The sequence below is a fragment of the Sturnus vulgaris genome, chromosome 1 (genome assembly GCF_052056855.1).
Source record: "Sturnus vulgaris isolate bStuVul1 chromosome 1, bStuVul1.hap1, whole genome shotgun sequence".
Classification (NCBI taxonomy): Eukaryota; Metazoa; Chordata; class Aves; order Passeriformes; family Sturnidae; genus Sturnus; species Sturnus vulgaris.
In genome coordinates this window covers 37,876,528-37,904,081 of record NC_142243.1, presented here as the reverse complement: position 1 = coordinate 37,904,081, position 27,554 = coordinate 37,876,528, and the positions used below count along the sequence as shown (strand labels likewise).

The following is a 27,554-nucleotide window of genomic DNA, read 5'->3' as shown; positions in this document are numbered from 1 at the left end:
CTGGTTTAGGGAGAGAGGATGTTACGCAAGATGCAGTTCACACTGAAATTTTCCAAGCCTGAAGCAGAATCACTTGGAAAGAAATTCTAGGTAAAATGGCTTAGCTATTTCTGAGAATAGGATTTGGAAAATATGTTGTTTTGAACGTATTAAGCCAAAAGTCTAATTTTTTTCTAGGGAAGCTCCAAGAGGGTCAGGTTTTAAACTACCATTTGGCAGTTTGGCCGAAATGGCATCAGCAGTGCATCTTTTGTCATTCTTGTCAATTTGTCCAAATCAAAGCAAGTTAAAATGTTTAGAAACCAGTAGCAGATTGCCCATGCAGGTAGAGACATGCCAATGTGCAGGTACTGAATTCAGACAAGTCCCTCTGTGCCACGAGGGCTTTGCAGCACCAGCTGCCAGACCTGGGAATACACGGGGGATGCAGAGGTGAGAGAGACTGGAGCAAAGAGCAAGAGTGGAAAAACTGGAGGTACATGGGGACAGGGAGAAGACACGAGCTCTGGCTGGAGGATGGGCAGAGATGCTGGTGCTGACTAGAGTCAGGTCCTTGCAGTACCTAAATTCTACACTGCTAAATTCTCTGACATACACAAGCAGATTAATTATTCACTTGAATTCCTTGTGGATAATCCCACTCCCACACCATATTGTGATCTTGCCAATATCAACAATACTAGTACTTCTAAGAAAGGAAATAATTCTTTAATAAAAGCATTACTGATTTGCTAAGATAAAAATTCCACATGGCAGAGAGACATGGAAGACAGGTTTATTGTGCTGGACAACCATGAAAGTAGGTCAGATACATGCTTTCTGGAGATTCTTGATGGCTGTCATGGTGTGACAGCTACAGAAACAATTGTAGCCAAGTTTCCACTTTTATTTCTTGAACAGCTTTCTCACATAGATTCCTCCTACAAAAATAAAAACAACAAAGAGCAAATTCTAGAATTTTTTTTGCCACAGTAATCAAGGCAGATTACAGGGAAAAAGAGAAAAAAACCAGACAATGAGGAGACCAACAAGACCAGTCTTGTCATGAAAGTGTACCATGAAAGTGTATGCCAAGTCCTTTTGAAGAACGCAGATTTTTACAGCTGGAGGAATGAGCTTTCCAAAGTTCACTGCAGTGGCTGTTCTGTGGTAAAAATAATTCCTAGTGAAGAGATGGATGGCACTGGGGAAGAAGAAAGAAAACATTCTGAAAACAACACACATAGTCCATTAGCCAGGACAGCTAAAGGTGTTGCTGGGCTACTGCACATTGCTATTACAGGTAAGTATATTCCACACCAGAATTTTTTTCCCTTCATCCAATTAAGGAAAAAAAAAAAAAAAGGGGGCAAGCATAAATTAATCTAGAGATTTGTTGGCAGTTGGTATCTGGAGATAAAAAGCAGCAATTCCTTTAGCTTGACAATGTGAAGAAGACATGATAAATTCCCTCACAACTGATACTGCTATCAGACAATAGGATTCAGCTTATTAGATAAGTAGCCTGAGCACAATATTTGAATTAAAGCATTTAATTCCATTTACTAATGTAAAAGACAGAGTTAGGAAGCATTCCATAATACACAAGTGACCTCTGTGAGAATAGTATGATTTAAATTTTTTTTTTTAATCAAGAGGTTTAAGGTGTCATCACTGTAGGACAGGCTTATGATTTTTGATCTGAAAAAGTCCTCGTGTCAATGAAACATCTTTAAGATATTCTTTAAATTAATTTGTAAATAAATCTCAGTTTCAGCAACCTGAAAACATGATTTGAGGAAATAATCTGAATTATTTTCTGAAATAAGAGTCTCTTGTATTTTACTGTTATGAAAAAACTATTCAGACCTGTTTCCTTAAGAAGCAGAACCTTACTTTTCTATAGTACAGAATAATTTATTACAATCAGAACGATACATTCCTAATGCTTCTGCACCCACCCCTGCTACAAGGGATACTTGAAAAATCTCTTGCAGATTAGCAACTCTAGTCATTTTATCTTCCACCTGGTGATTTTTTGCTACCAGTTAAGCACTCTCCTGTACATAAAACAGCTGTGAGATTACAAGCAAGATACTTGCTTTCCCACAAAAGAGTGCACAAGCAGTTATATAAAAAAAAGCTGGTGGGTGAAGAGTTCCAAATGGATTTGTGTCTACTGTTCAATTCTCTTCTGGCCTCTGCTTGAAGCACATGCCCAGCACCACACCACTTTGACACTATCACTCTCCCTGACATCAGTAAGGAGTGGGCTGACACTGCAGCTGACATCAGAGGCACTCTTTCTTCTTGTGGTGTGTGCATTCACACAACTTGTAAGACTTCTTTGTATTTCTCCATATGAAATTTGACCAAAATTAATGAAGAGGGTCGAAGATCAGCAGAAAAAGGGAGAACTATTTAAGAGGCTTCATTGTTGTCAGGACAAAACAAAAAATCATGTTCCACATTTGAAAAAACAATTCGATATGAAAAATAAAATTTCCTTAGCAATAATTTCCATTCATCTGCAAGCCTGAGAAACACTGTACACCGATTTTATCATGCACTGACACTGAACTAGCACTAGGTAACCGTGGTATATCTCACCACCTCCATTCTTCAGTGCTTGCTGCTACAGTTGTACTTCACTTCAAATAAGCTCCCTGCAGCTACGTAACCTTCACTGGTACAGGTATCAAAACAAGTTTAGCATTAGCCCAGCTATTCTTTCAGGAAATGCAGTCACACCTTTACTGAAACACAACATTAACTCACAAAAAGGCTGCAATGTTTTCAGATGCATTTGTTTCCACCTTATTGGGACAGAAACACATTTTATTCCAAAGAGATTGATGAAGGCAAGAACTGCGGCTGGGTGAATTCTCTACCTAATTGCTTCTGCATCTTAAGGTTACCTGCCTCCATCCATTCCTTACAGACAGGGTTTCATGCTGGCTGCAATTAAGGATACCATAAATTCAAGCTCTGCTAACAAGTTAAGGTTTGAAGTTCATCCGACATACTTTAAATCTTTTATGATTAAAATCTACGTTTCTGAACCACTGCTAAATGCACATTTATTTAATCTAAGAATTAATTTTCCAACAAATGTACCACATCAAAGGAAAAAGTTCACGCAACATGAACCTTCATTATCCCCCCAAGGAGTGAGTTCTTACAGAAGTACAGACATGTTCCTTCAGCTCCAGATAAGCAACTAAAGAGGATGATCAGATGCAAGGAGCAGGAGATGGTGACACAAGCCACCTTCTTCATTTAGTTCCACATTGATAGGTCAGCTAAGTTTTGTTGATTCTTTTACCCTTTCTCTGGTTTGCAGACAAGAGAGACTTGCATCCAAAAGGGACTAGATTTTACTCTTTCTTGCAGTCAAATTGTTCCACACGGGTTACATTATGCCCTTTGTTAGGCTTACAGTTGGTGGTCTTGCTCCAAGGGTTCAAAGGATATTTTACACATTCTTCTAGCTCTCCATGGAAATCAGAGGAAGGAGGGGGAAGCAAGCAAGCAAGCACAAGGAAACATACAGAGCACAACTTAAGGCATCTACAATTTATAATTAATTAAAAAGGTGCATTCTTCAGTTTGGTATTTTGAATCATTTTTTGATTTAAAGCAGAAGAAATCTGCCTTTACGGACTCCACTTAGCTGTCTCCTACACTCAGTGATGCCAATACTTCCCAAGAAACACAACTACTGTGTAAGCAATGCCTACCCGTACACTCCTTTTCAGAGGTCTATGCCCCAATCTAGCCAGACAATCTTAAAAACACAATATAAATGAACACACTGCAGCCAACTTCATGTCTAGAAAGGCACCACACCCCAAGCAAGTTCTTCTGCCTGGCATTGCTTTTGCCTTTATGCCAACACATCGGAGCAGATGAGCATCTCCCCTTACACAAGAAATGGTCTCCCAGGCAGCCACGGAGGATGTCAAACAATACAGCACTTCAGAGCTCTTTCCTTTATACTCTGCATTCAAATCTGGCATGACCGGTCCCCTGCAGTGTTGCAATTTCTAACACTTTCAATTCTCCGATTTCAGAAATGTTGAGGGACAGGGAAAATACCTCTTCCTACTAAAGCAAAGAAATTAGTTCTCAACTTCCCACAATGACTATGAATTCTTGCTCCCTTGGGTGCCTTAACCAAGTAAGAGATTTAAGGCAACATGTAAGTAAATAGTAAATCCTACATCATGCCCAAATTATTTTCAAGTACTAGAAATGGTAGGCTGCTAGAAACCGCCTGAGCTGAAACTTCTTGCTCAGTTCATTCAGACACTTGAAAGCACACATTCTCATAGGAAGAAAAGAAAAAGTATTTGAGAAAAATAGAGGAAGTTGCAACTTGACTGGTTTTTAAGCAAGAGTGCATATTTTTGTATTAGACTGCACTTTAAGCTGAATGAAATGTCATCTTAGACTCCTCCTAAGAGTTTATTTGCACTCAGGAAATTACGATTCCAGAACAGTATTCTAAGAATGGAAGGGAAAAACCACAGAAAACCTTGCTATAAAACCTGAAACTGATTCAATGATGGACATATTGTTGCCTGTGAAGTAGATTATTAACTATGATCTCAGTTTTTTTTCCAGTCCTTAACAAAAAGCTGATACTGTAACAGCAGTATCTTTAAAAAATCCAGTATGCTATAAATATTACTTTAACTTCAGGTGATATATGGGCAGTCTTACATAAAAATGGAGTCATATCTCTCAAGATCACAGCACTTCTAATATAAGAGAAAACACTTCAGAATGGTGGAAACATCAGCACTAATAAACCAGATTAGTAGAGGGATACCTGAGAACTACAAGGGCTCTTGGATATCACAGACCACCAGTAAAAAGAACATTTTTTTATACCTATACCTCATATTGCATCTGTCCCTCTCAATGTTGCTTGCAGTTTCTTATTTTGGCTTCTAATGGGCTTTGAGGGGTTTTGGATTACCTGAAGTACTTGCACCAACTCTCAAAATTCACTCGTTATTTGAGAACGCATGAACGCTGTTCAACGAAACACAACTTTTTGTGTCGGTATCTAAGTGTCCCTCACTGGAGACAACTTAACTGACTCAAACACTATTCATCATCTGCAAGATAGAATACAGTTATTTTATTCCAATAAAGTACATACTTAAAAATATACATGAATCAACCTAGTCCAGAACTGTCCCTTTTCAGTAATGAAGTAAATTCAAAGACTTGAGATATACTACTGCAATTCTAGCACACAAGGTGACTCTGAAGAACTGTTTGAGGACAGAAAATTTTATCTAAGTTTTCATCCAGTGAGACTTCAGAGCAAGAAGAAACCAACACTCTGTGCAACAGGCCCAAGTCACACCTATAACACCTGTAGGACAATGTCCTGGCATCAAGGTCTAAAGCTATGAAAATACCCCTAAAATAAACAAAACCATGCCATCTAATTCTGACTCAAAACACACAGCTGGAAGAAAAAAGGGACTCTATTTTGTGGCAAACTGCAGGTGATGTTGGTCAAGAACTCCTAGAGACTCCAGCACCATTGGGTTCTAAATCATCATCACAGTTTGAAAGACACAAAAATGTACCCAACCACTTGCAAATCACGAGCTGCAGAAGAGACACAGTCAGCTCAGAGACACTGCAAGGCAACGTCACCTTGTGAACAACTGGCAAAGACTGCATTAGCCACAGCTCCAAAAGACCACATTACTATTTTGATCATACTTCTAAATGGACGTGATAAGATACCCAATTACCTCAACATTTAAAGATTTATAGGATAACTGGAGTGCCACAGTATATATAGGACAAACTTATATTTAGCTGTGCCATGAATTTATTGTAAGCATCTTAAATGCTGACCCATACAGTGAATCAGACATCTTGTCTGGAACTATACAAATGCGATAAAACCTTCTGAAACTCTCAATAAGAAGCAGTAATCAAAATTTTTTTAAACCACTTTATTCAAACCTGAGCACCTCAATATAAAACTAAACACTGGTGAACTGTCATTTTTCTTGCTAAACCCAGATTACTGCAAATTTAAAATCTGCACAAGTAAGTTTCTATCAGTTCAACATTTAAATAGACTAATTCATCTCTTCTGACACACTTTGTAGATTTCATATAATGAAAATAACTAAAAGAATTAGTGCAATATACTGGACTGATCAAAATAAAATGTACTTTGGAAAACAAAGTTGCGAAGTTCATTACTGACAGACAGCAGTACTTATGTTACAGATACAGGAGCATCATTTATTACTGTTCTAGCCATAAAGGAAGAACTCAGAACCCCCTTTGATTAGAGAGAAAAAGTTAGCTTTAAGTAACTGTACATTCTGTATACCTTTAAGCAACTCTTAAATATTACAGAAAGTATTAAACAAATGTAGACTACAATGCAGAGTACCTATTTACAGTACATTAATATCCAAATTTAAAATTAAGTTGGATGTACATAATCATTAGTGCACTATTTTTTTTCCTTAGGGGAAAAACAAACTGTAATGGCCAGCAATGATCAGAAACAAGAAAGAAGTCACAGACACCGAGTTTGTTGTGGTTTTACTTGAAGAGCTCTTACAGTTTGTAGAGGACAAAAAACCCCATATCCTAAGTTGTAGAGTTGAATTTACTGGTCTGTACCCTCTGGACAGATTAGAAATGAAGTTAGACTTGATTCATCACTAATTCATTAAGATAACTAACTGGGTTGATATAATTTACATACAGTGTACCAACTAAAACTCCACTTTCTGGCAAGCATAGGATTCTTAAAATTGTTAATGCAAGTATTATTTGTAATAAAATTATTAACCTATGGAATGTATAACTAAACAGTGGATACCTGCAGAAACAACTGGTTGCATCAATACTGCAAATAAGTTTAAGCAATTTTTAGACCCTGTTTCTAAGGAGGTTTTAAAGCACAATTGAGAATTATGAAAAGACCCAATTCTATTTATTATGACAGTGATCAGTATTGAGGCTACAGGAACTGGCCAATTAGGTCCACAGAAAGTAGTTCTTCTACACCCCTAATAATAACAACTGATTTTTAAAACCTTTCAACTGAAGGAAGTTTATTCCGCTTCCATCTCTCCTCTACTGCTGAAACATTACAGCCAGTGGTGGATACATGCATGTTAAAATTTTATGTCAAAAGAAAAATCTGTATCATGAACTTGAGTATTATCGTAAGTCTCTTCGCTGTTTGGAAGCTGTACTGGACCAGGTTAAGCACTCCAATTCCATGGTTATTAACAGTTAGGAAGCAGAAGAATATTCAGAACAGTTTAAAGCAATTGATCTTTTAGTTACTACAACATTGACTCTTGGGTGGTTGTGTGGGTTCAGTAAGGTCTACTCCTCTTCCTCTGGCAGAGCTGGCTCCTGCATTCTGTGGTTCATTCTTGGGCAATTTTTTTGCTGTAAGGTGAATAGGAAGCAAGAGTTAAACCTGAGATTTTCCTAAGATTAAATTACCTGAGTAAACAGAACAACACACTACAAGCATATCAGTATACTCATCGTATAATCTGATTTGATTCGGTGCATTGGTAATGAAAGAAGTGAAGACACGTAACTTCTCAATGATTAGCTACTTTATCTGTGATTTCCAGGAGTGAAATGCATCGGTAACTTGACCAGTAAAATGTATCTGCACAGGTGTGCCGTGCCAGTAAATGACAGCTCTTGTGGGAATCCACCCACCCGGAACAGGCTTTAAGATCAGGATTTTAGTGCAAAAGGATACAGAAACATTGAAAAGGAACAAAACACAGACAGAAATGGGTTCAAACAGTTCCCAGATATCCAGCCAGAGTAAGTGTTTGTAAACAACACAGAAAATGACCCTCAGCACCATTATCAACCCACTCCTATTTTTTTCAAGCTGTCTCTTCTCTCCAGTTCTTATGAGTCAATTGACTGGTAATTTCTTTGTTGCCTTTGTAGCGCCAAGATTCCTCCCCTGTCTTAACACAAAAAATAAGGGTGAAAGCTGTCACCCTTCTGAGCAGTAGCTTCTCCTAGATTTCTCTCCATCAGAAAATTGCAAAGTTCTACACAAAAGGACTTCCATGGGCCTATCTTAACAGGGCCCAACAACCACCCTTGTTCTATAGTTCGGCTGAAAGGTTTCACTCTAAAGTAATTACTTCTGTCAGTTTTTTAAAGAACTTTTTCTAAAAGGAATGAAATCTAGCAAAAAAAAAAACGCAGAGCAGATATCAACATGTTGTGGTGCCAGATAACCTCTGGGTGCTGGGCAAAAGGGTGGGCTACAGGGATCCTCTGAGGTCCCCACCAGCTTGGGCTGTTGTACAGCTCTGTGATAAAACCCAAGAATCCACACAGTACTCAGCTGCTGAGCCAGTACAAAGGGACAATGCACCGACAAATGTCTTCAGAGCAGTGTTTTCGATTTTAGAACTGTATCCAGAACTGAATTAACACTGGGTTTTTTAAATTGAAGTTCTGAATGAGTGCAGAAGCAGTCAAGTTACGAGCAGCTGAAGCTTGCACCCAACAATTTTTTCAACATTCTCATTTTGAATTTTCTCTCAGCTTTAAGATCATATTTACACATCATCTTGAGGATTGCATTCACATTTTGCAGACCATTCCAAATTACATGCAATATTAATAACCTCATCAAAATTTCAATTCAGTCTATTTCTGCACAGACCTTGTCCTGATGCACTGACAAACCTGAATTTCACTCCACTGATGTAAAACACTCATATGGTCAAGAAACATTGCAGACAAAACACACAGTTACTAACTGGGCATTTTTTTCCTCAGATTTTCTTTGTAGGCTTCATTAAAATATGGAGGCAATAATTATTGTTGATACAGCAAATGTAAAAAGAAAAAAAAAAAAAAATCAGAGTTTGGGGATATTTTTTTTTTTAAACAGGAAGCAAACTGTACTATTAAACACAATAATTTTGAAATTTCACCAGAACAGTACAGTTGAGCATTTCTGTATCATTAAATGTAGGTCCATGTTGAACACTTATGAGAAAAATACAGTTTCTTGTCATACAGTTCAGTGTTTGTGTCTATCCCCCTTCTTCAAGTATAGTTAATATGAAGCTAGTACTTGTTAAAAAGTGTTGCTATACTGATAATTTAATTTGCATCCGCTGGAAGTTTGAAGGACACCATAAATTACCTCCTGCTCCCCTGACTTGGAAAGCAGAAGATTAAGACCTCTTTAAAAACATTCAATTTTAAGATCAATGATGTTTTTTTCCCAAAAAGTGGGTTAGAGAGGTGCAACAGACAAAACAGACTGAATGAAGTTATTTGATGCTATGCATTACTTTTATGCAGTAGCAAAGCATTTACTATAATTAAGGGTACTACTAAATAGATTAGTGGCCAGCCTAAAAATTAATTTTTTTCCCCTCTACTTTCATAAGTTTATTAACAATTAAATACAATTAAGGTATCAATGGAACACACAAAAATTCTTGGTTTATACTTGCTACTACATGTTAGCATCTTTACAGAAATCCCTAAGATTATGTTAATATATGAGTAGATTTACTTTGCACATGCAGTGTCCTTTGCTTATAGCTTAGACACTGAATTTAGGCACACACTGCCATCTCTGGCACAGCTTTTGGATTTCAGATAGCTGCTTAAACAAAATTAAACAAATGAAAGGGCCTAAAGACACTTCAATACCAGAAATAATTTACATAAAAATTTAGATATTTTAGGTTAGGAAGATTGTCATGGTCTGAATCTCATTAAAACCATGCCCTTCGATGTTCTCAGTTTGTTCATAAACTCACCAATTGCCATGAATATTTCATTTACGTTCATAGATGTTTTGGCAGATGTCTCCATGAACAATAGGCTGTTGTCATCTGCATAAGCCTGTGCTTCCTGAAAGTTAAAGTAAGAATATATTACTTCATTAAAAAAAAAAAACCTCATACAATCATTACACACTGTACTTTTAATTGCTAAAAAGGAGCAATCTCGACAGCATTTTGAAGGAAAGACAGTTTGTGGAAACACTCATCTGACAATGTTATACACCAGCTATGGAAAAGTTACAATTCTACCAATCAGTTAAACAATTAGAAGTGGAAACTTAAAGATCCCTACTAATCTTAAAAATATCCAGGTGGAAAAAGCTCGGGCTAAACTAAATAATAAATGAAAATATTTATGAAAGAGACAACCCCAATGCAGAACATTTGCTCTGATAGTAAGAACAAATATGCTTCAGAAAGTGTCATCAAATGTCAGCAAGTCCATTATTACCCTGGAAAAAGACAGTCTGTGAACTATCTTGAATCTTTCAACCATTGAGGCAGATGGATCAGAACAGTTTTATTACCCTGATAAAAATTCAGTTGCAGCAAATAAGCAGTATTCAGTATTTGCCCATGTTACCTCCCTTTTCAGTATGAATTTTAATCTGATACACTGCTCATAAGAACCTATTTTTGCCACTTCTTATTAGTCAATTCAGCTGAGAATCTCCAGCTTCTTATGATTATGTAACTGCCTTTGCATTCAATAATGCAAATAATGAAATCTGCAAGAAAGCTGAACTACAGAACACCTATGATGATAAGAGTAATCTACAGCACTCTGTAATTAAGTGACACCCGCTAAGATCTTCATAATTATATCTGAAACAACACATTAACAAATACCCAGAAATCTAATACGTGATTTGCAATGAGAAAGGCCTGCCAAGCCTACAAGGAGCCCATAAATCCACAGCAGCAAACCCCCTAACATCTGAAAAACATTAAGACTGTAATAGTTCAAAAAATAGGTCTACCTTGGTAGTTAAATGTGATTACATTATTGACTGCAGTCACATATGAAATTTTTGTTAAATACCACAATTTTTCATAAAACACCAAAGCCTCCTGTCAACTATCACTGAAGTATAAAATTAGAAAACTGGCAGAAAAACACCTTAACCACAGCTAACCTTATAATTCAACTCTCTACAGTTACAAAAGGATTCATTACTACATGCAGCTGTATCTCACACAGTGACCCCAAACACAGATTAAAAACTGTAAATTACTGACTAATAAATACTATCTTAATTCAAATTCAGTCAATCATGAATGAACCAAAACCACCTGCAGTTAGTTTAATTCAGTTTAAAGGCTATTTTCTGATGACTTGATTAAACTTTCTAGAAGATAAAAATACATCAGTGAGAGCACAGATGTAATCATTAAACCAAAATAAATGCCATGAAAAGCTCAATTAAAATTTGAACACTGCTTCAACAGTACAGCTTATGCAAGTCAGGCACATCAATCATCTTTGTATCATACGATAATCAAAATTCTCTGGCTGACAAGCCAGACAGAAGAGTTTGCACTAAGTTACTGCTATCTCATCCACTGAAACTCTAGATACTGGTAATTTTGGGTAGAAGACAGAAAGAGGTCACATCAAAGAACAGATATTCAATTAGCCTTGAAGATATGCAAATAAATTAATTATTCCTCAAAGTAAAATTACTTAATCCAAAAAGTCTATTCCTCCGTATTACTTGTACAGAAATAGATTTTTGGTAGCAGGTGTAATTTAATTAGTCTCAGTTGACATTTATACTCAACAGCATGACCTCCATAATAACTAGCTAGGCTATGCATATAAGCTCTCCCTAGGTTTATTTACTATATATTCAAACAAAATGCAATTTCTATTAACAAAAATTATGTACATACCTGGAAATCCACAGCTCTTTTGTTAGCTAGATCAGCTTTGTTTCCTGCTAAAGCTATTACAATGTTAGGACTTGCTTGTCGCTGAAGTTCTTTGACCCAATTTTTCGCTCTGGCAAAGGACTCCTGTTAATGATTGCAAAATGATGCAACTGAGTTTTATCATCCTTTTGGACTCACCTTTTATCCCCATCTCTGTTATCTATACTTCAAGCACAAAACGCCAATGCAAGGCTGCTACCTTAGTCCAAAGGCACAGTCCAAATTGTCAGCTGAGCTTTTAAAACAGAACATTCCTACCTTAGCTCTCAACTGTGCTTAGCTGGGATAATGCTGAAGTAAGTAGGTAGGATGATCTTTGTGTAGACAGAGTAAGAAAAGAAGCGGTTAAGTGAGAAAACAGGAATTTCGGTTTCCCTGGAAGATTCAAGGGCATGAACAGCCATATTGAAAAGGCCTCAAAATTACTTAATTACTGAGGACTGCTCATTATGGTACATGATTTCTGGGGGTTTTTGAGAGTTTTGGGTTTTTAGTCTCATTTTATCAGAAACAAGTGAAGCTTATCTGATCTAAGTTCAAATAAAAAGAAATCTAATAACCTTAGCTTTTGGTCTCAATAGCTTGTGCTATCTTTTCAATCCTTAATCAAAAATTTGCAAAAAACCAGTACTAAAATAATGTCTTCACTATTAGAAATAAAAGTGGCACCAGCAATGCGATGAGAGTAACAATCCAAACTCCGTGAACTGATATTAGGGTGGGTTAGAAACACTTCTACAAGAGGATTTTTCTCTTTCTCTCTTTTTAATACAAAACAAGACAAAACTAAAAAACCAACCCTAGAAACAATCTTTTAGACAGAAAGGTTTAGAGACACAAATTGACATTATACACTGCAGTACAGAATGAGCAAGCTGGCCCAGCAGAAGGCATCCCTGCCCAAACGATGAATTGATTTACACAAGTCAGTGAGAAAAAAATAAGCAAAGATCAGTGCAAGACTGCTAATTTCCAAATCCCCCTTGTGCATCCCCAATCCAGTACTTACCTCGTTTGTAATGTCATATACCACGATAGCTGCTTGTGCTCCTCTGTAGTACATGGGTGCTAAACTGTGGTACCGCTCTTGCCCAGCTGTATCCCAGATTTCAAATTTTACCGTTGTATCATCCAGACATACAGTCTGGGTTAGAAAAGCAGCTACAAAAAAGACAGAGGTGCTGAAAACAGAAGTTTGCTTATATCTCTATATTCATATAAAATTATGTTCACAGAGATGCAGAACAATGCAAGTCTACTATTAAAATACAACAGATTTGATGCAAGCATTAGCTGACAGTAACTCTGATCAACACAGAGTTATTTAAACAACCAGACTCTCCTCAAGTTAGACATAAGAAAGCAAAAATTGGAAAGAATTCCCTTTTTCATAACAGTAAATCTGAGTAACCGTAAGTCTTCTCTTAAACTTTCTAGATACAGTCTATTGAAGCAGGATGTGTATTCGAATACCAGTAACAGCATCCCATCATGCTATAATCCAACAGTTCAGGTATCTTCACTTCTACACATTTATATTACTTGAATAGCATCTTAAAACTGATTTTCAGCTTCTAACAACTTCACCTTAGCTCACAGGTCTGGAAGAAAGAAGCTCTTCTCAAAGCAGCTACATTTCTGACTTTGCAAATGATTTCAATAATTAATTTCAGCAAAATTTCAACAGCCTGCTGTTTCAGGGAAACTTGCAGCCATTGCTACTACAGCTGAATGCATTACCATAAATCATGGTCTTCCAGTTACAGAAAATACTAAGTAACTCATTCCAAGTCTTCAAACAGTTACTCCTAGTAAAACTTTTCCATTCAGATTAAGGTACAATCAGAAATATGGAGGTGAGTGCCCAAACAGGATAGAAACCAGTATTAAAAACTAAGGAAAAACCAGTATTAAAAACTAAGGAAAGCCCACTACTTCGCTGAAATGGGAACTCTGATCACTAGGCTCACTGACGGATTGTGGGCAATTTAAATCAAATGTCTGAAGAGACACTGACCCATTACACTTGCATACCTGGGATTTCATCCTGTCCTACGTACTCTGAGACATCATAGCCTATGAATCATTCCAAAACTGCTGCAACCTTCAACTCAACTCATTACAGAAACCAAAAGGAAGCCAATCTTGCTCTGTAAAGGACATTGTAACTAGCACACAGAAGTGTCCCTGTCTTGGCTGTGAGCAGCAGCTGCATGGGACTTAGTTGCTGGCTGGGGTTAAACCCTGACCAGAAGCTGACTCCTTAAGTGGTCAGGTGCTCCTGCTTCAGGGGTATTAGCATCCATCACAGATGAGCAGGCAGGCTGGAGAAGGTAAAAGCTTTGATGTTCCAGTGTTAAATCAACATAAATCCCTCTAAATGCTACATATTTGAACACTGGTAGAACAGGCTCCACTTGGCAGCTCCCTAAGCAGCCCAGAACCAAAACAGAGTGGAAAAACACCATATATCCTTCACTAAACTAAGGGATTCATCCCCAGAACCAGCTCAATATTATATTTCTCCAAGACAGAGACAAGATGTTAAGCAAACTGATTTTGAAGTTGTCACAGACATTATTCTCTTAACAGAAAAATGCACCTACACTGCATAAACGAAGGCATGTACCTGAAAAGAGAATTAAACAAGTGGTTTATTCTATGCAATCCTCTTTTTCTGGTCAAAAGTAACATTTCAACCACTTTAAAATGCCAGTTAATTTCTGCAAAAAGATAACTTTCTTCAATCTTGCCAAGGCCATAGTAAATTGACAATTAATCATCTGTTAATTATCTGAAAGTCTATCATCTTTAACAGCCATACTTTTGTCTTAAGCAACTGACAGGCCTTGCAACAGTAGTCTGAAGTGGCAAAACCACACCATCACCATCCAACATGTCTGCCTTTAATTGCATTCCCTTTCAGAGGTTTTTATCCAGATTCACAATGCACATAAGCCTCTCTTTGTTAAAAGGCCCTTCTGTATACAAAGAAAATTATGCCTTAGGCAACTACAAGCCACAGAGTTAGACAGCTTTCTCTACAGAAAACTTTTCTGAATCCCAACATTGCTCTATGTAATAGCTCTCAGCTGTATTATATAGCATTTCCTTGTTTCTATTTGATATAGAAGAGGCACAAGTTAATACAGATTACACTAAACCTTATACATCTCAACTTGAACTTAGGCTCTTGTTTAACCTTTGTTTGGATTTTGAACAGTGCAACAGGGTTCAGGTTAGCCCAAACACTAAAACAGTAAAAAACTAAACTGAGGTTAAACGAATTCGAGATCACTGAAATGAAACAATAAATTTCACTTAATTTTAATAGTATTTTCAAACTAAAAACCTCGTTGATATTGGAAAGTTCATTCACTACACATCTTTGAGAATGCTCTCTGCGTTACCACACAGCTGTTTATCAGTACACGCAGAAACTTTCAACACCTATCCTCAAGCCATGATAAAATGCACAAAGCCAAAAATGTGCATTAGTAAGATCACTAAAGTAGAAAATATGTTGCTCTCTACGCTGACAGATAGAAAAAATAAATGCATGTAACAACTAGAAATAGGGCAAAAGAAGAATGCAATGAAATTCAGCTTGTGCTTATTTTTCTAAGCTTTGCAGAGTTTTTACATTTCAACAAGTGTTGGTGTGTGAAGACACAGACCACTGAAAGGCCTTCACATAAATATTACAATGGAACAGGCTGACTCATGCAAGCTGCAACAGCAACTACTGGAGAGTATTTATCAATTCATAAAATCCATACTTTGTGAAGTCTGTATGCTGTTAGGTAGTTTTAGGATACATTTAAATTTATCCAAAGAGGAATACAGCTCAAGCTGTATGTGCTCAAGCAACTCCAAAATACAATATAACTCAAGAAATCTACCAAGGGTTTAAAAAAAGGGTTTAAGTTTGTTTAAACAGATTTTTTTTTTTTTTTTCGTTCTGGTAGCCAGTACCTGTTTTGTTTGAAGCCACAAAATGGAAAAACAGCACAATAAATTATGTGATTATTAACATAGAAATATATCCAGAAATGTAGCAAGTTCTCCAAAATAAAAATGAAAGTCAGCATGCATAAGTGACAAACACAAGCTTTTTGGAAGATGCAATGCTTTTTTTTTTTTTTCATAGAAACGAAGCTCATAGTTCTTACTAAGCAGTTATTTCATGCATACAGCACAAGTAAAAGAGCCACACACCCACTTACAAACAAAATGCAACATTAAGCCCAGGTTTCAAAACTATGCCATTCAAGAACACATTTACTACCTCCACTTGGAAAGGATGTTTATGTTTAACTCAGAAAGTTATAGTTCTCAATTACTGACACAGGGCTCAGATTTGATCATTGCTGTCAATGACCCAGTATAGAAGTGCCATTAAAGGTTTTCAAGGGCAAGGACAATATAAAAACATAACACAAAAATTAACAGGGTAATTTTCTCACCTCCGATCGTACTTTCTTGAAACTCATGAAACTGTCCTTTTACAAAACGAAGCACCAAACTTGATTTGCCAACTGCAGACTCTCCTAAAAGTACTAGTTTGAACTGGCAAATTTTATTTCCAGCATTTGGCCCGTTGGGCCTTGTTGCTCCTCGATTAGCCATGTCCAAATTAGAAAGCAGTCCTTTGTTTCAACAGCTTTTGAAAGCAAGTTCCACTGAGATCTGAATCCTGGTTCTTCTGCCAGTAACAACCTATTTTGTGAAAAGACAGTGGGTGCATTAGATTTACAAACCAAGCAAGAAAAGTCTCATTCACTAATGCAATGTATTATATATAACTTGACCTAGCATTTACTAAAGTCAACAGTTCAGACTACAGGTACCATCATTGGTAAGTTGTCAACTATAGCCAGAATTCATGATACATGAACCAGTTATCTTCTTCAACACCTAGTCTTCCCATTAAAGCTTCAAATTAGCACATTAAAATCAAATTATGCTTCTTCTTGCAAGATCTCAATCTCCTGTTATTTCTTAACAGATCAAGACTGATGTATAACACAACAGATTCAGACTTTCAAATTGTCAGTAAAATAACAAATGACAAGAAGCAATAACTTTTCATAATTATGCTGTTGCTATCCAATATTCCAAAGTCAGCTCTATTCAAGGATGCTAAAAATCTGAACAAATTGGGAAAACTCAAACAAGCTGCTTAAAAAAAAACCACCCATAGTACTTATCCATATGGAGAGGGAAGCCTTTAGACTCTGCTGGTATCACTTCTGACCCTAATATTTAGGCTTTTACACACTTAACAGTAGATACAAAGTAGATACAAAAACAGAAGATCTCTCAAAACTAGCCCATAATTTTGTTCTACTCCAGCTGATCATTTATTTGAATTAAGCAGACTTTGCAGGAATACAGCTTTTCTAACATCTACAACACAAGTTAGGTTAGAGTACATGCTTCTAATGCAATAAATGTCTTTAATTCATATGCTGCAAAAAAGTAAGCAAACATAATAGTTTGAAATTACTTCCTGTTCTTTATTCCTTGTACAAGCAACTACATTTTAAACCAAGCAGTAGTCTTTAGCCATCTTCCTATTTTAAACCCCTTAGCACACAGACCAGGCACTTGAGCATTCCAGTTTGCTACAGGCCTAGCTCAGATGCTAAGCCTTCCTTCTCCAAATCCTGAAGAACCTTCTTTCCCAGAAAGTGCTTTAGCAGTCTGGCAGAGCCCTACCCTTCAATAAGACACTCCCTTACAAACTAATATTCATTGAATAAATAAGAAAAAAACAATAGTATTATTTACCGAATAATGTAACAGCTGAAAAACAGATATTCCATTTCTCATTGTAAATAGAACACACGTCTCAAAAAATATTTTCAGCATCTTAGAGACACTTCTATTTGCTCATGTTCCTCCTTTTCCCATCTCTCTCAAAATAATTTACCTTCTTTGAGGTAGGATATAAAGATTTTGAATTCTGTCCTGAGTTTGTGTTCCATTTGACTATTATATCACATTTACATAAAAATATCTATTTTAAAAATTTCAGTTGTAGAACATGATCAATCAGGTATCACATTTTAGCTATATATTCTTAGAAACACGTGAAAGCGTTCCACAGTGAAAGAAGAAAGCAAAAAAGTCCCTGCAAATCCTACCACCGTTAATCTATACTAATATTCCTATTCATTAAACTAATTTTGGTGAAGTATTTCAGAACACAGGAATAGATCCAGTTATTTTAAAAATACCAGACCTTTCATCCTTACACCATCAAACAACAATTCTGCCCTACTAGTGTGTTGGTTCTCAGGCAAGACTCTTCCCCTCCATGCTGTGGAAATATGCTTCACAAGTTGTGGAGTGATTTGGATAAAAATGGATCAGTGACAGCAGTCAATCTCTCCCTAATTTTACTACAATAGAGAATGCAGCAAGGCATAACCAAAATATAGGTGGTTCAGAATACTGTTAGCCATTTGTTTATCTTTTCCTTTCGAAAAGTAATGAAGACAATTAAGTTATTTCTGTTTTAAAATGAAAAAAACCCCATCTGTTTGCTGTAGCATTCCAGTGTGTTTGGACAACCATGAAATAATTTAAAACCCTTTAATCTTAATACATCCCATGTTTTTCCAGACTCTGTAGCATTCATAAAAACATAAGGACAACATCCAATGACTGTGTGACTTAGTACTCCTGAGAGCAAGTGACTTCTAGATGACACACAGTGAGGAAATCAAGCCACGGCACAGGTTACTCCCTATGACTGCTTTTTTGCTTGTTGTTTCTCACACTGAGAGGAAAAGGAGCTATGAGAAAAAACCATTTAACTCACATAATATTTACCAGTTTCACCTGAGCATTCACAGCTTGTAGTTACTCAGATTCTTATCACTCACAAAACAGTAATTACTACCCTTTGCAAAACTACTTCAGAGCACAAAGCTAACACAGGTTGTCAAGAAAAATATCTAGTTTGATTTACACAGATGCCCAAGCTACAGAAGCTGTAGTTATCAGGGAACTTCAAAGTTTACATTCTTACAGCATCCCTCCCCTGAAATCATTCTAGACAATCAGATACCATGTACAAAAATAACCAGCTCTCAAGCTGAGAGCAGACCACAGTACCTGACAGGAAGGTCATCTAAGAAACATACTGCAAACCTCATTCATTCAACAGACACATCAATGCATCTAATAAATTAGTAATGAAACCTACTAGTCATACAACCCACTTTTCAACAGCCCAGGATAAAAGAAATATAAGACTGAAAACCTGACAGAGCACACCCAGATGATTGTGACATATTAAAAAACTCACTAATACCTTCTATAAGGGTATATGGAAATCATCTTTCGAAGTTTCAGATGACACCAAAACTCTGTAGTTAAAAGTTCACAACATGGCAGCATACTTACACAATAAGCAAGGGAAGTACCTGCTTAATCTGAGCAGAAGCAGTACTGCAGTTTGACACAGCCACCACAGAATGGTTTTGGCCTGTTCTTTTCACATCTGTGAGCTGAGCACACAGTGCCTCACCAAGATTCGGAAATATACTTCAATGCTACTGCCCCCCATGCACACTCCAAGTCTCAGGTCATATTCATTCTACTAATTCTCAATTCATCAGTAAAATACAAATCTGGAGAACCAAGGAGGAATAGTACACTCAGTACCCTACACATAGACTGTGAACTCAGCTCTGGTGAAAATTTCCTGGAAAAATAATCCATTAATATGTCTCCCCTTCTAATTTTGTATGCAATGTAATCAATAGGTTTGGTATGTAAAGAAAGAAAATCTGGGTAAGACATTTTCATTCACCTACACAAAAGCAAGTACACAACTGCTTGACTTCAAACAAGCTCTTAAACTGATATATATGGGAGTTATGGAAGTGATGTGCTAATATAAAAATCTGCAGAAGAAAATACTATAAACATTTTTGAGATGGATGCCTTCACATGGATGGGAATGAGGAAGATTTTCTTACTTTTATAGAATTTAACACAAAAACTCCATTTTGCAGTCTTGGGCAGTACAAATACCTAGATCACTCTGCTAAGTCGGAATTTTCACCCTTCTGAGTATCCCTCCCATTACAGAGCAGGTGCATGCAGAAATGCCAGAACATAAAGCCCAGAGCATATTATTAGCCAAGTATTTCTGGTAATCCCACTAATTTACTGGATACTGGGTATTCTCCTCACTCCAGGAGAGGAATTTGTACACTCTTAGACAGTCTGAGTTTTATTTATGAAAGTGTCCTAAGTATTTTAGCAGATCAAACACAAATCTTATTATGCTTGAGTCTGTCTACAACATATAGCCCCAGCCAATACCTACAAACTCTCAGTTTAATGGCATAATTCAGTCACATAAGCAGAAGCACTGGCCTATTTTCAACTACAAGACAGCTAATACAGAAGTATCAAAGTAACACTGGTGACAAAAGCCAGCCTACTGAAGAGATTAAGACAGTGAGCACTGTTCCTACAATTAATGTGATTAAGTGTATTATCAAAGTCCACACAAAAAAAAAATTACGATAAATTTAAAACTGGAACATTCCACCACTTTTATATCTCATAGCAAACACCACTGTTTCTTACCAATAAACTTTTGTACACTGCATTAACAGACACAAAGCATACAATGCTGATGCTGCAACTATATCCACTTCAAATTTCTTTATACTGGACTTTCTTGAATGTTTTAAAAAGCAGTAACTAAAAAGCCTTATATATTAGCCACTCCTACTAACCGAATTTTCTGTTACTCCTTCCAGTTCAGCAGAATTAGTGTAACACCTTACTGCAGTGCTCAAGACAGGGACAGCTAGCAAAATGCTTGTCACATGTAAGCCAGTTTATATCGAAACATAATGAGACTGTAAGTTAAACAAGTGAATCAACACAGTTGTTGCAAAAAAATCATAGCCCTACAATTAAAGGTAATAGCCATCTCATAAGCTCATCCAAATGATGAATGGTACCAATTGCTTTCAGATAAACTGGTTTATCATACAGGAAATGTAAGTGATGACTATAATACCATTGTCTCTAGCCACCTTACTTCAGCCAATGTCTACCTTTTCCTGACACTTCGCATTATGGAAGAACAATACCCACATGCAATCTGCAGGTAAGCCTGCCTGAAGAGTCACTACAAAACTGAAAAAAATTTAAAATGCCATGATTTTTTCTTTGCCTGAACGTTACATGAAAGAAACTGATTAATTTCAGCTGCTTAATTAGCTATTTAGCCTCTCATTTCCATCCCCAAGCTCTGAAAGCAGTATAAGGCAGAAAAAAGACCCCAAACCATTGAAAATGCCAAGAGAACAGCCTTTCATGGCCCTGTTTGGAACATTCTGATAGTTCTCATGCAATTCAGCTCTCCTCTAAAACATAAAAAGCTTAGGTTTGTTCCTCCACCCTGCCCTAGCTTTGTGTCTGGTTCCAATTCAGTGCGATGCAGAAGATATCCAGCACACTAGGCCTGTCGCGATCCCCCCGATGGCGACGCGTTGTTGGGAGCATTTTACTCCCCACCTAGCTCACTGTCCTTCTTCCAGACACAAGCGAAAGGGAAAGCGAGGGACCCATCACCCAACCTCCCCTTCCATATCTCACAAGCAGCTCGAGGGGCACAGCCCTCACGGCCGGCCCCAGACAGCGATACCTCTCTGCAGGAGCGCCCGCACGCAGGGGAGGATCCCCGCTCTCCCGGGCCCAGCCCCTCCAACCCCCGCCGCCACCTCCCCTCCCCCGCGGCTCCGTTCCAGGCACAGGAATAAGGGGAAGTGGGAAAAACCGGGGGCGCCATTTTGAGCCGGGAAGGGAAGAGCAGCGTCCCCTGCCCGCACTCCGGGCTGCCCATCTCGGCCACCCGTACCGCGGCACGACGCTCCCGCAGCGCCGGGGGAGCGGCCGCCGGCAGGAGCCCGGACAAGGCGCGTCTCGCCGCTGCCGGGGCCTCCCCGCGCCGCCACCGCCTCCTCACCTGGCCGGGGGCAGGGGGAGCCGGGGCGGCGGCGCAGCGATGTCCGTCCGTCCGCGCGTCAGTCGGGGTTGGCGGGCGCGCTGGGGCAAGGTGGGCGGAGGAGGGGTAGGAGGGGAGGCGGCTCCTCGGTGGGGGCGAGGGGCGGGGGCGCAGCTGTGCCTCACCCAGCCCCACCGCCGACTTCCGCCGCCGCCTCTGCCCCGACCAAAACACACTCACACACACACAACACGCACTTCCGCCGCCGCCACGTCACGCCCGCACGCGCCGTGCCCTTCCGGTTCGCCCGCGCCAGTCACGTGGCTCCCTTTCTTTCCCACATTTTCCCCTCCTCCTTTTGTTCCCGCTCCCTCTCTCCTGCCCGGCCGCTCCCACGGCCGCTGAGCCACGCTCGGCAGTAGGGTGTTCCCTGTCTCCCGCTTCTCCCCAGAAGTTGGGGGAAGAGTTCTCTGGGAGCGGCCCGCGCGTTTTCCATCTTCCGTGTACGGTGGGAGTGGCGAGGCACTGGAATGGGTGGCTCAGAGAGATTCAGGATGCCCCATCCCTGGCAGTGCTCAAGGCCAGGCTGGGTGGGGCTCTGAGCAACCTGCTGTAGTAGGAGGTGTCCCGGCTCAAGGTAGGGGAGTTGGGACTGGGTGATCTTTAAGGTCCCTCCCACCCCAAACGATGCCGTGGTTCTCTGCCAATCCTCTAGGGACTGCACTGCAGCCTGAGGAGCCCACTGAGGTGCCAGGGACCAGGGGTTGGAGTAGGTATCACACACACCGAGTCCTGGTTTAATCCTTTAAGAGAACCAGTTTCCAAAGCTATTCGTCAAATGAGTTGAAAGGAGGAACTACACAGGAAAACCTGAATTGCCATCGGGAATTTGCTTGTTTCAAACACTGAACAGCCACTGATAAAGCCTTACAGGTTGGCTCATTATCGTCAGAGTGCTAAAAACTGGAGAAAATGGGTTGCTAGCGAGTCTTGATTGCTTCATAGCATGAAGCATGACCTTGTGAGAGAGCAGGATAAAGGCCAGTTGGCCACAGGCTGTAAGTGGGTTGTAGCGGAAACACAACAATCATGATAAGTGTTTCTTCAGTATAGCAGCTTTAACAAGATCGAAGAGTTGGCATTTGAAAGTAATAATAAAACAAACAAACAAACTCGTAAGACATTTAGTAAGTTTATCAAGAATGGTATTTAGTAATTGGTACAGTTTAACGAAGATTGTTCAGCTACTCCATCACAGGAAATAATCAAATTGATGTTGTATTCTCAAAATATATGTTTTAGTTCAACCACTTATATTTAAATGAAGCAAAAATTAAGTTATGTAAAGCCTGCGTTCAGTGTTATGCTACTTTCCCCTTCCCTAGTATGACGTATCAATACTTGGAACATACTGAAGTGACTGGAGTGAAAAGAGATTGTTCTTTTTCTTTTAATCCTCATCAGTTCTTCTTTTCCATATACTTTTCCATTGGTGCCAGTTTGGTCTCAGAGAAACAACTTCTCCTTTTGCTTTATTAAGGCGAAGTTAATCACTTACATAAGTGCCAATATGTGACTTCAAGAAAAGTAAAATATTATTTGCCTTCACCAGTGATGTAGAATGCCAGACTAGCTCCAAAGAAATATGTTTGAAAGTATACCGATTTTTTTGAGCTGTGAGTTTGTTAAATGTTTGCAAGAGTTGTCCTTTAAATCCTGTAATCCTGCCCTAATACACTGTTTATTTGCCATAACCCTCTGACTGGTCTCAATATGTTTAACTGCATTGTAGAATTTGCTGAGCAAACAGCAGATACCACATAACCAAATGTGTTTTACTACATACCTGATAGGCTTGCGTTGGAACACCAGATAGCGTCCAGTCAGCCTGGCAGCTGCTCACTCACTCACTCACTCACTCACCCACCTCCCTGCAGTAAGACAGAGAACATAAGAGGAAGAACAAAAGCAGGAAAACTTGTGGGTTAAGATAAAGACATTGTAATAGATGAAGGAAAGTGGAAGCGAAAAGGCAATACAAATGAAATCGCTGGCTACTTCCCATTAACAGACCAGTGTTCAGCCAGTCTCCAAGCAGCAGCCGACCAGGAAGACATCTCCTTTGTCTACCTCAATTTTTTATTGTTGAGCATAATGCTGTGTGAGATGGAATATCCCTTTGATCAGTTTGGGTCAGCTGTCCTGGCTGTATTCCACTCCCACCTTTCTGGACCATCAGCAGCATTTCTCCCTGGGCGGGGGGCTGATGACAAAGTGGGGAAAAAGAGAAAGTCCTCACCCTGTGCAAGCACTGTTCAGCAGTAACTGAAGCATTGCTGTGTTATCGACAGCAGTTTAGTCACAAATCCACAACACCGTTCAGGCTGCTATGAAGAAAATTAACTCCATCTCAGCCAGACACAGTACATACATGAACAGTTTTTGTGGAAGAATATTACACTGAATCTTTAGAATTACTTGAACTAAATTCAATTTAGAGATTAAACATGCCATACATGACATTTCGTGTTTCACTTGATCTTGTCAAATAAAGGACCATACTATTCCATATGTAAGGATCATTACCTATACTTCTAATACAAATAAATACTTTATAAAATTGAAATAATCTTTCAGATTATCAGATGTATCTGAAGTTCAAGGGTAAATGGAATTTTTGATGCAGGAATTCTATTCACATGATGTGGTTGCTGTTAGGAAGCCTGTTTTACATGCAGGAGGTTCCTGCTGGCTAACTTAACTCTCTTGACTGCAACACAGAGCTGTAGCACGTCTCTTTTGCTTTGTGAAATGCCCAAATTGTTCACAGCTGGTTGATGCTGACAGAGTGGGACAGCCAACACCAAAGGTTCACCATGAATGTGTGAAATAGAGGCATGAGAGAATGTGGCAGTAATCAAATTACCAAGTTCCAGTTACTGAATTTCAGGCTTGACAGGTCTCTGTGAGTTCTAGTGGTGAAGACAAGTTTCTTCTGTTGTAGTCTGCACAAAAAGATGTTGAAGAGAATCTCTGAAAGCCCACAGCCCCTGCCAGTGGTCATGTTTTCATATTTTATTTCACTGTAGCTCACATATCATATACCAAAAGTGAAACTGTGCTGGGTGATATTAACAAATTTATGTTAGTGGGTCATGGTTTCACCAGGTGGCTTTCCATCTACTTTAGCATTTCTCTGCAGAGTTTTAATATTATGTTCTGCTCAGCCTTTTTTGTATAAATCTAATGCCAGATATGTAACCATTAGTGGAAGTCGACTTTAGAGGATGTGTGGAATCTCTTTATTGCATTTGAACTTCCCAAATTTTTCTTTTTTGATATACCATTCTTTTTTTCAGTCTTCTATCTCTACTTGTGTACATTTTCTCTGTACCTACATTGGCCTAGTCATATCATAACATACAGAAATTGTGCTGCACGTAGAAAACAGTAATTTCCTATATGTAAATGAATTGAATAAAAAAAACATGAAAGCAACCGGGCAGTAACAGCAAAGTGCATCAGCATGGCTGACGTTTCACAACATTTGGAGTGTTTTACACTGAGTTCTCTGGCTTTAAGGAATCTACAGACTTAGTGCTTTGACTCCAGTCTATGCCAGCACCATAGTCAGAGTGAGAGCTGTGTTGCAGAACATGGGGAGTTTGCACTTCATAAAGAAAGTAAAATGCAGGGTTTTAGACAGTTTCCATTCCTCCATTTTAGCCTAAACAAGACAGAAAAAGGCATTAGGTTGTGGGAATTGGATGTCAGAAACTAATGAAATGTCAAGTACTGTTGAGGAAAAAAACTGCTGCTGTAGAATGGAAAATTTTGTTCAACTTTTTCCAAACAACTTTCTCTAGAGATCCTACTTGTGACATAGAAGATGACAAATTCATGCTGAAGTTAAGAAAGTTTTGATCTTTTTTTTCACCTAAAATTGAGTTCAATTGTTTTTTGTTAATTTGTCATCTTTCCTTTCAAATTACAGGTCCAATATTCTTTCTGTGGCCAAAATAACTTTCAGAATAAGAAAGAATGGATATGACACTGATTGCAGAATGAGAAGAATTATAGGAAAGAATGTATATTGTTAGTAGGTTTCAAGTTGATTTATAGGGGACCCACATTTCTACAAAAAAGAAAAAAAGCACAGAGAGGGGAAAAAAAAGAAGGCTGAGGACTTCTGCTCTACTTGTTTCTGCAATAGGCACTCTTTTCACATGTCCAAGTCCTATTTTATGCCTTTAACCCAACCCACTCCATCGGGGCTGAGTGGATGCTTTCAATTAGCAAGTGTGGCCACCTACTGGGGGAAAAACAAGGTAAAAACAAATCAGCAATGCAGAGAATATATAAAAATGATACCAGCTTGAGCACAGGTAGAGAACTATCTAGAAATACAACAAACACAAAGAAAAAAAAAATTCCTGAATTTTATCCTGGGATAAAAAAGGCCCAGTTTCCTGTACCCATTATTACCATCTAATTTTTACATTATTGTACTTTGCTCTTCCTCTCTATAAAGAGTTCTCCCTTCTGACAACTTTACTAGATAGAAATTAGCCTCACACATGAATGGATCACAAGGCAAGACAAAACCAATCATTTTATTTATTAAACTACCAAAAATTATTGCTTTATTTGGCAGGAACACTCTAAACTTCAAGCAACAACAAATATAATTGAAATATAAAAAGAACTGAACACGTTAAGATTTTACAAGTGCTTCTTTAGTTCCCAACTGGGATATGGCTGTTCCATATTAGGGGTGTGGTGCAGCCACATACACAGCAGAAAAACACATAACTTCTTTTGAAAAAGGGCACCAGCACTGCCACAGCTAGATCATAGTTGATGCTTCTAGTTGATCATCATGCTTCTTGCCTGGAGAAGATACATTTGTATATGCTGGAAGTTCATGGATCATGGCACTGACAAGTACTTTTGGTGATTTGGATAGCCGGAGTAGATCATTAGGCAGCAGTGGCTGCCTGAATCTCTCACCTTCCATTTGTAGAAAAGGAATTTAGTTTTGATTTAGCATCATTCATTTAAAGTCCTTACCAAACAAATCTTAGAGCAGAGAATAAAACCTGGTAATATTTGATAAATTATGATTAAGGTCCGTATGTTTATCTAAAATTGGTTTTGCCATCGAAGGACTATGGAGAATGGAGCAGAATGTGATCGAGATGTTTTGCTAGGAAGAAGGGGATAGATTGCTAAATGTCGTCTGAGAATAAAAGTCTTTGTAAGAACTGAGGGTCTGTTAAACAGCAGTGAAACTTGTTCAGTCTTACCCACGCTGCTTTTCTGAAATAATCCACATCTGTTAATAAAATGCAAATACAGAGGGTTAGATATACCAGGTGTTGACTCGTTTAAGAGCAGGGATAGCACTCACGTATCTGATACATGGGGTAGTGCTGACGGGCTTCTCTCACCCACCTCCATGCAGTAGGTGGGTGGGAGCTGCACTTTTCTCTAGAGGAACAGCCCCAGCATACAGTATTTTAATAGCATGTGACAAAATTTGTGAAAGGGACAGTGTTTTTTATTACAGTAATAAAGACTGAAAGCTTGATCAAACTTTTGACCACGTAAAACCTCATTTCAACCTCAAGATTCAACCTGCCTGTCTGAAAGCTGGTAGATTTTTTTTTTTTTTTAACAATCGGTCTAAGGAACGTGCGACTTCTGCGGCTGGGCCTTGATTATTTTTATAAATCACGACATTTACAAAATAGCCCAATGCAATCTATTTCCTGGCTTTCGCCGAGGGGCTGTGA

At 38.5% G+C, this 27,554-nt stretch overlaps 2 protein-coding genes across 3 annotated transcripts; one reads left to right on the top strand and one right to left on the bottom strand.

The window, feature by feature from the left end:
• The first annotated feature begins 229 nt into the window (after nucleotides 1–229).
• PP2D1 (protein phosphatase 2C like domain containing 1) lies at nucleotides 230–4,948 on the top strand. Its single transcript, XM_088160494.1, is given in 5 exon segments — nucleotides 230–325; nucleotides 544–974; nucleotides 1,167–1,282; nucleotides 4,684–4,794; nucleotides 4,797–4,948. Coding segments are annotated over 5 exon segments (906 nt in total).
• RAB5A (RAB5A, member RAS oncogene family) lies at nucleotides 760–22,019 on the bottom strand. 2 transcript variants are annotated; one of them, XM_014883362.2, is made up of 6 exons: nucleotides 21,781–22,019; nucleotides 16,241–16,493; nucleotides 12,784–12,935; nucleotides 11,736–11,858; nucleotides 9,816–9,909; nucleotides 760–7,437 (listed from the first exon to the last, which is right to left on the bottom strand). In XM_014883362.2, the coding sequence occupies exons 2-6, from the start codon at nucleotides 16,401–16,403 to the stop codon at nucleotides 7,322–7,324; spliced, it is 648 nt and encodes a 215-aa protein (XP_014738848.1). In that variant the 5' UTR covers nucleotides 16,404–16,493; nucleotides 21,781–22,019; the 3' UTR covers nucleotides 760–7,321. The 2 variants fall into 2 exon arrangements, with proteins under 2 accessions (XP_014738848.1, XP_088020183.1); XM_088164057.1 differs by lacking the exon at nucleotides 21,781–22,019 and adding an exon at nucleotides 21,460–21,499.
• Nucleotides 22,020–27,554: the final 5,535 nt, after the last annotated feature.

What these genes read in the sequence shown, in the direction of transcription:
- RAB5A (XM_014883362.2), bottom strand. Translation starts at nt 16,403, where the DNA reads ATGGCTAATCGAGGAGCAACAAGGCCCAACGGGCCAAATGCTGGAAAT. An exon ending in AAAGAGCTGTGGATTTCCAG is followed by an intron (nt 9,910 to 11,735) that starts GTATGTACATAA and finishes TTTAACTTTCAG; the next exon opens with GAAGCACAGGCTTATGCAGA. An exon ending in TGAAATATTCATGGCAATTG is followed by an intron (nt 7,438 to 9,815) that starts GTGAGTTTATGA and finishes TTCACCTTACAG; the next exon opens with CAAAAAAATTGCCCAAGAAT.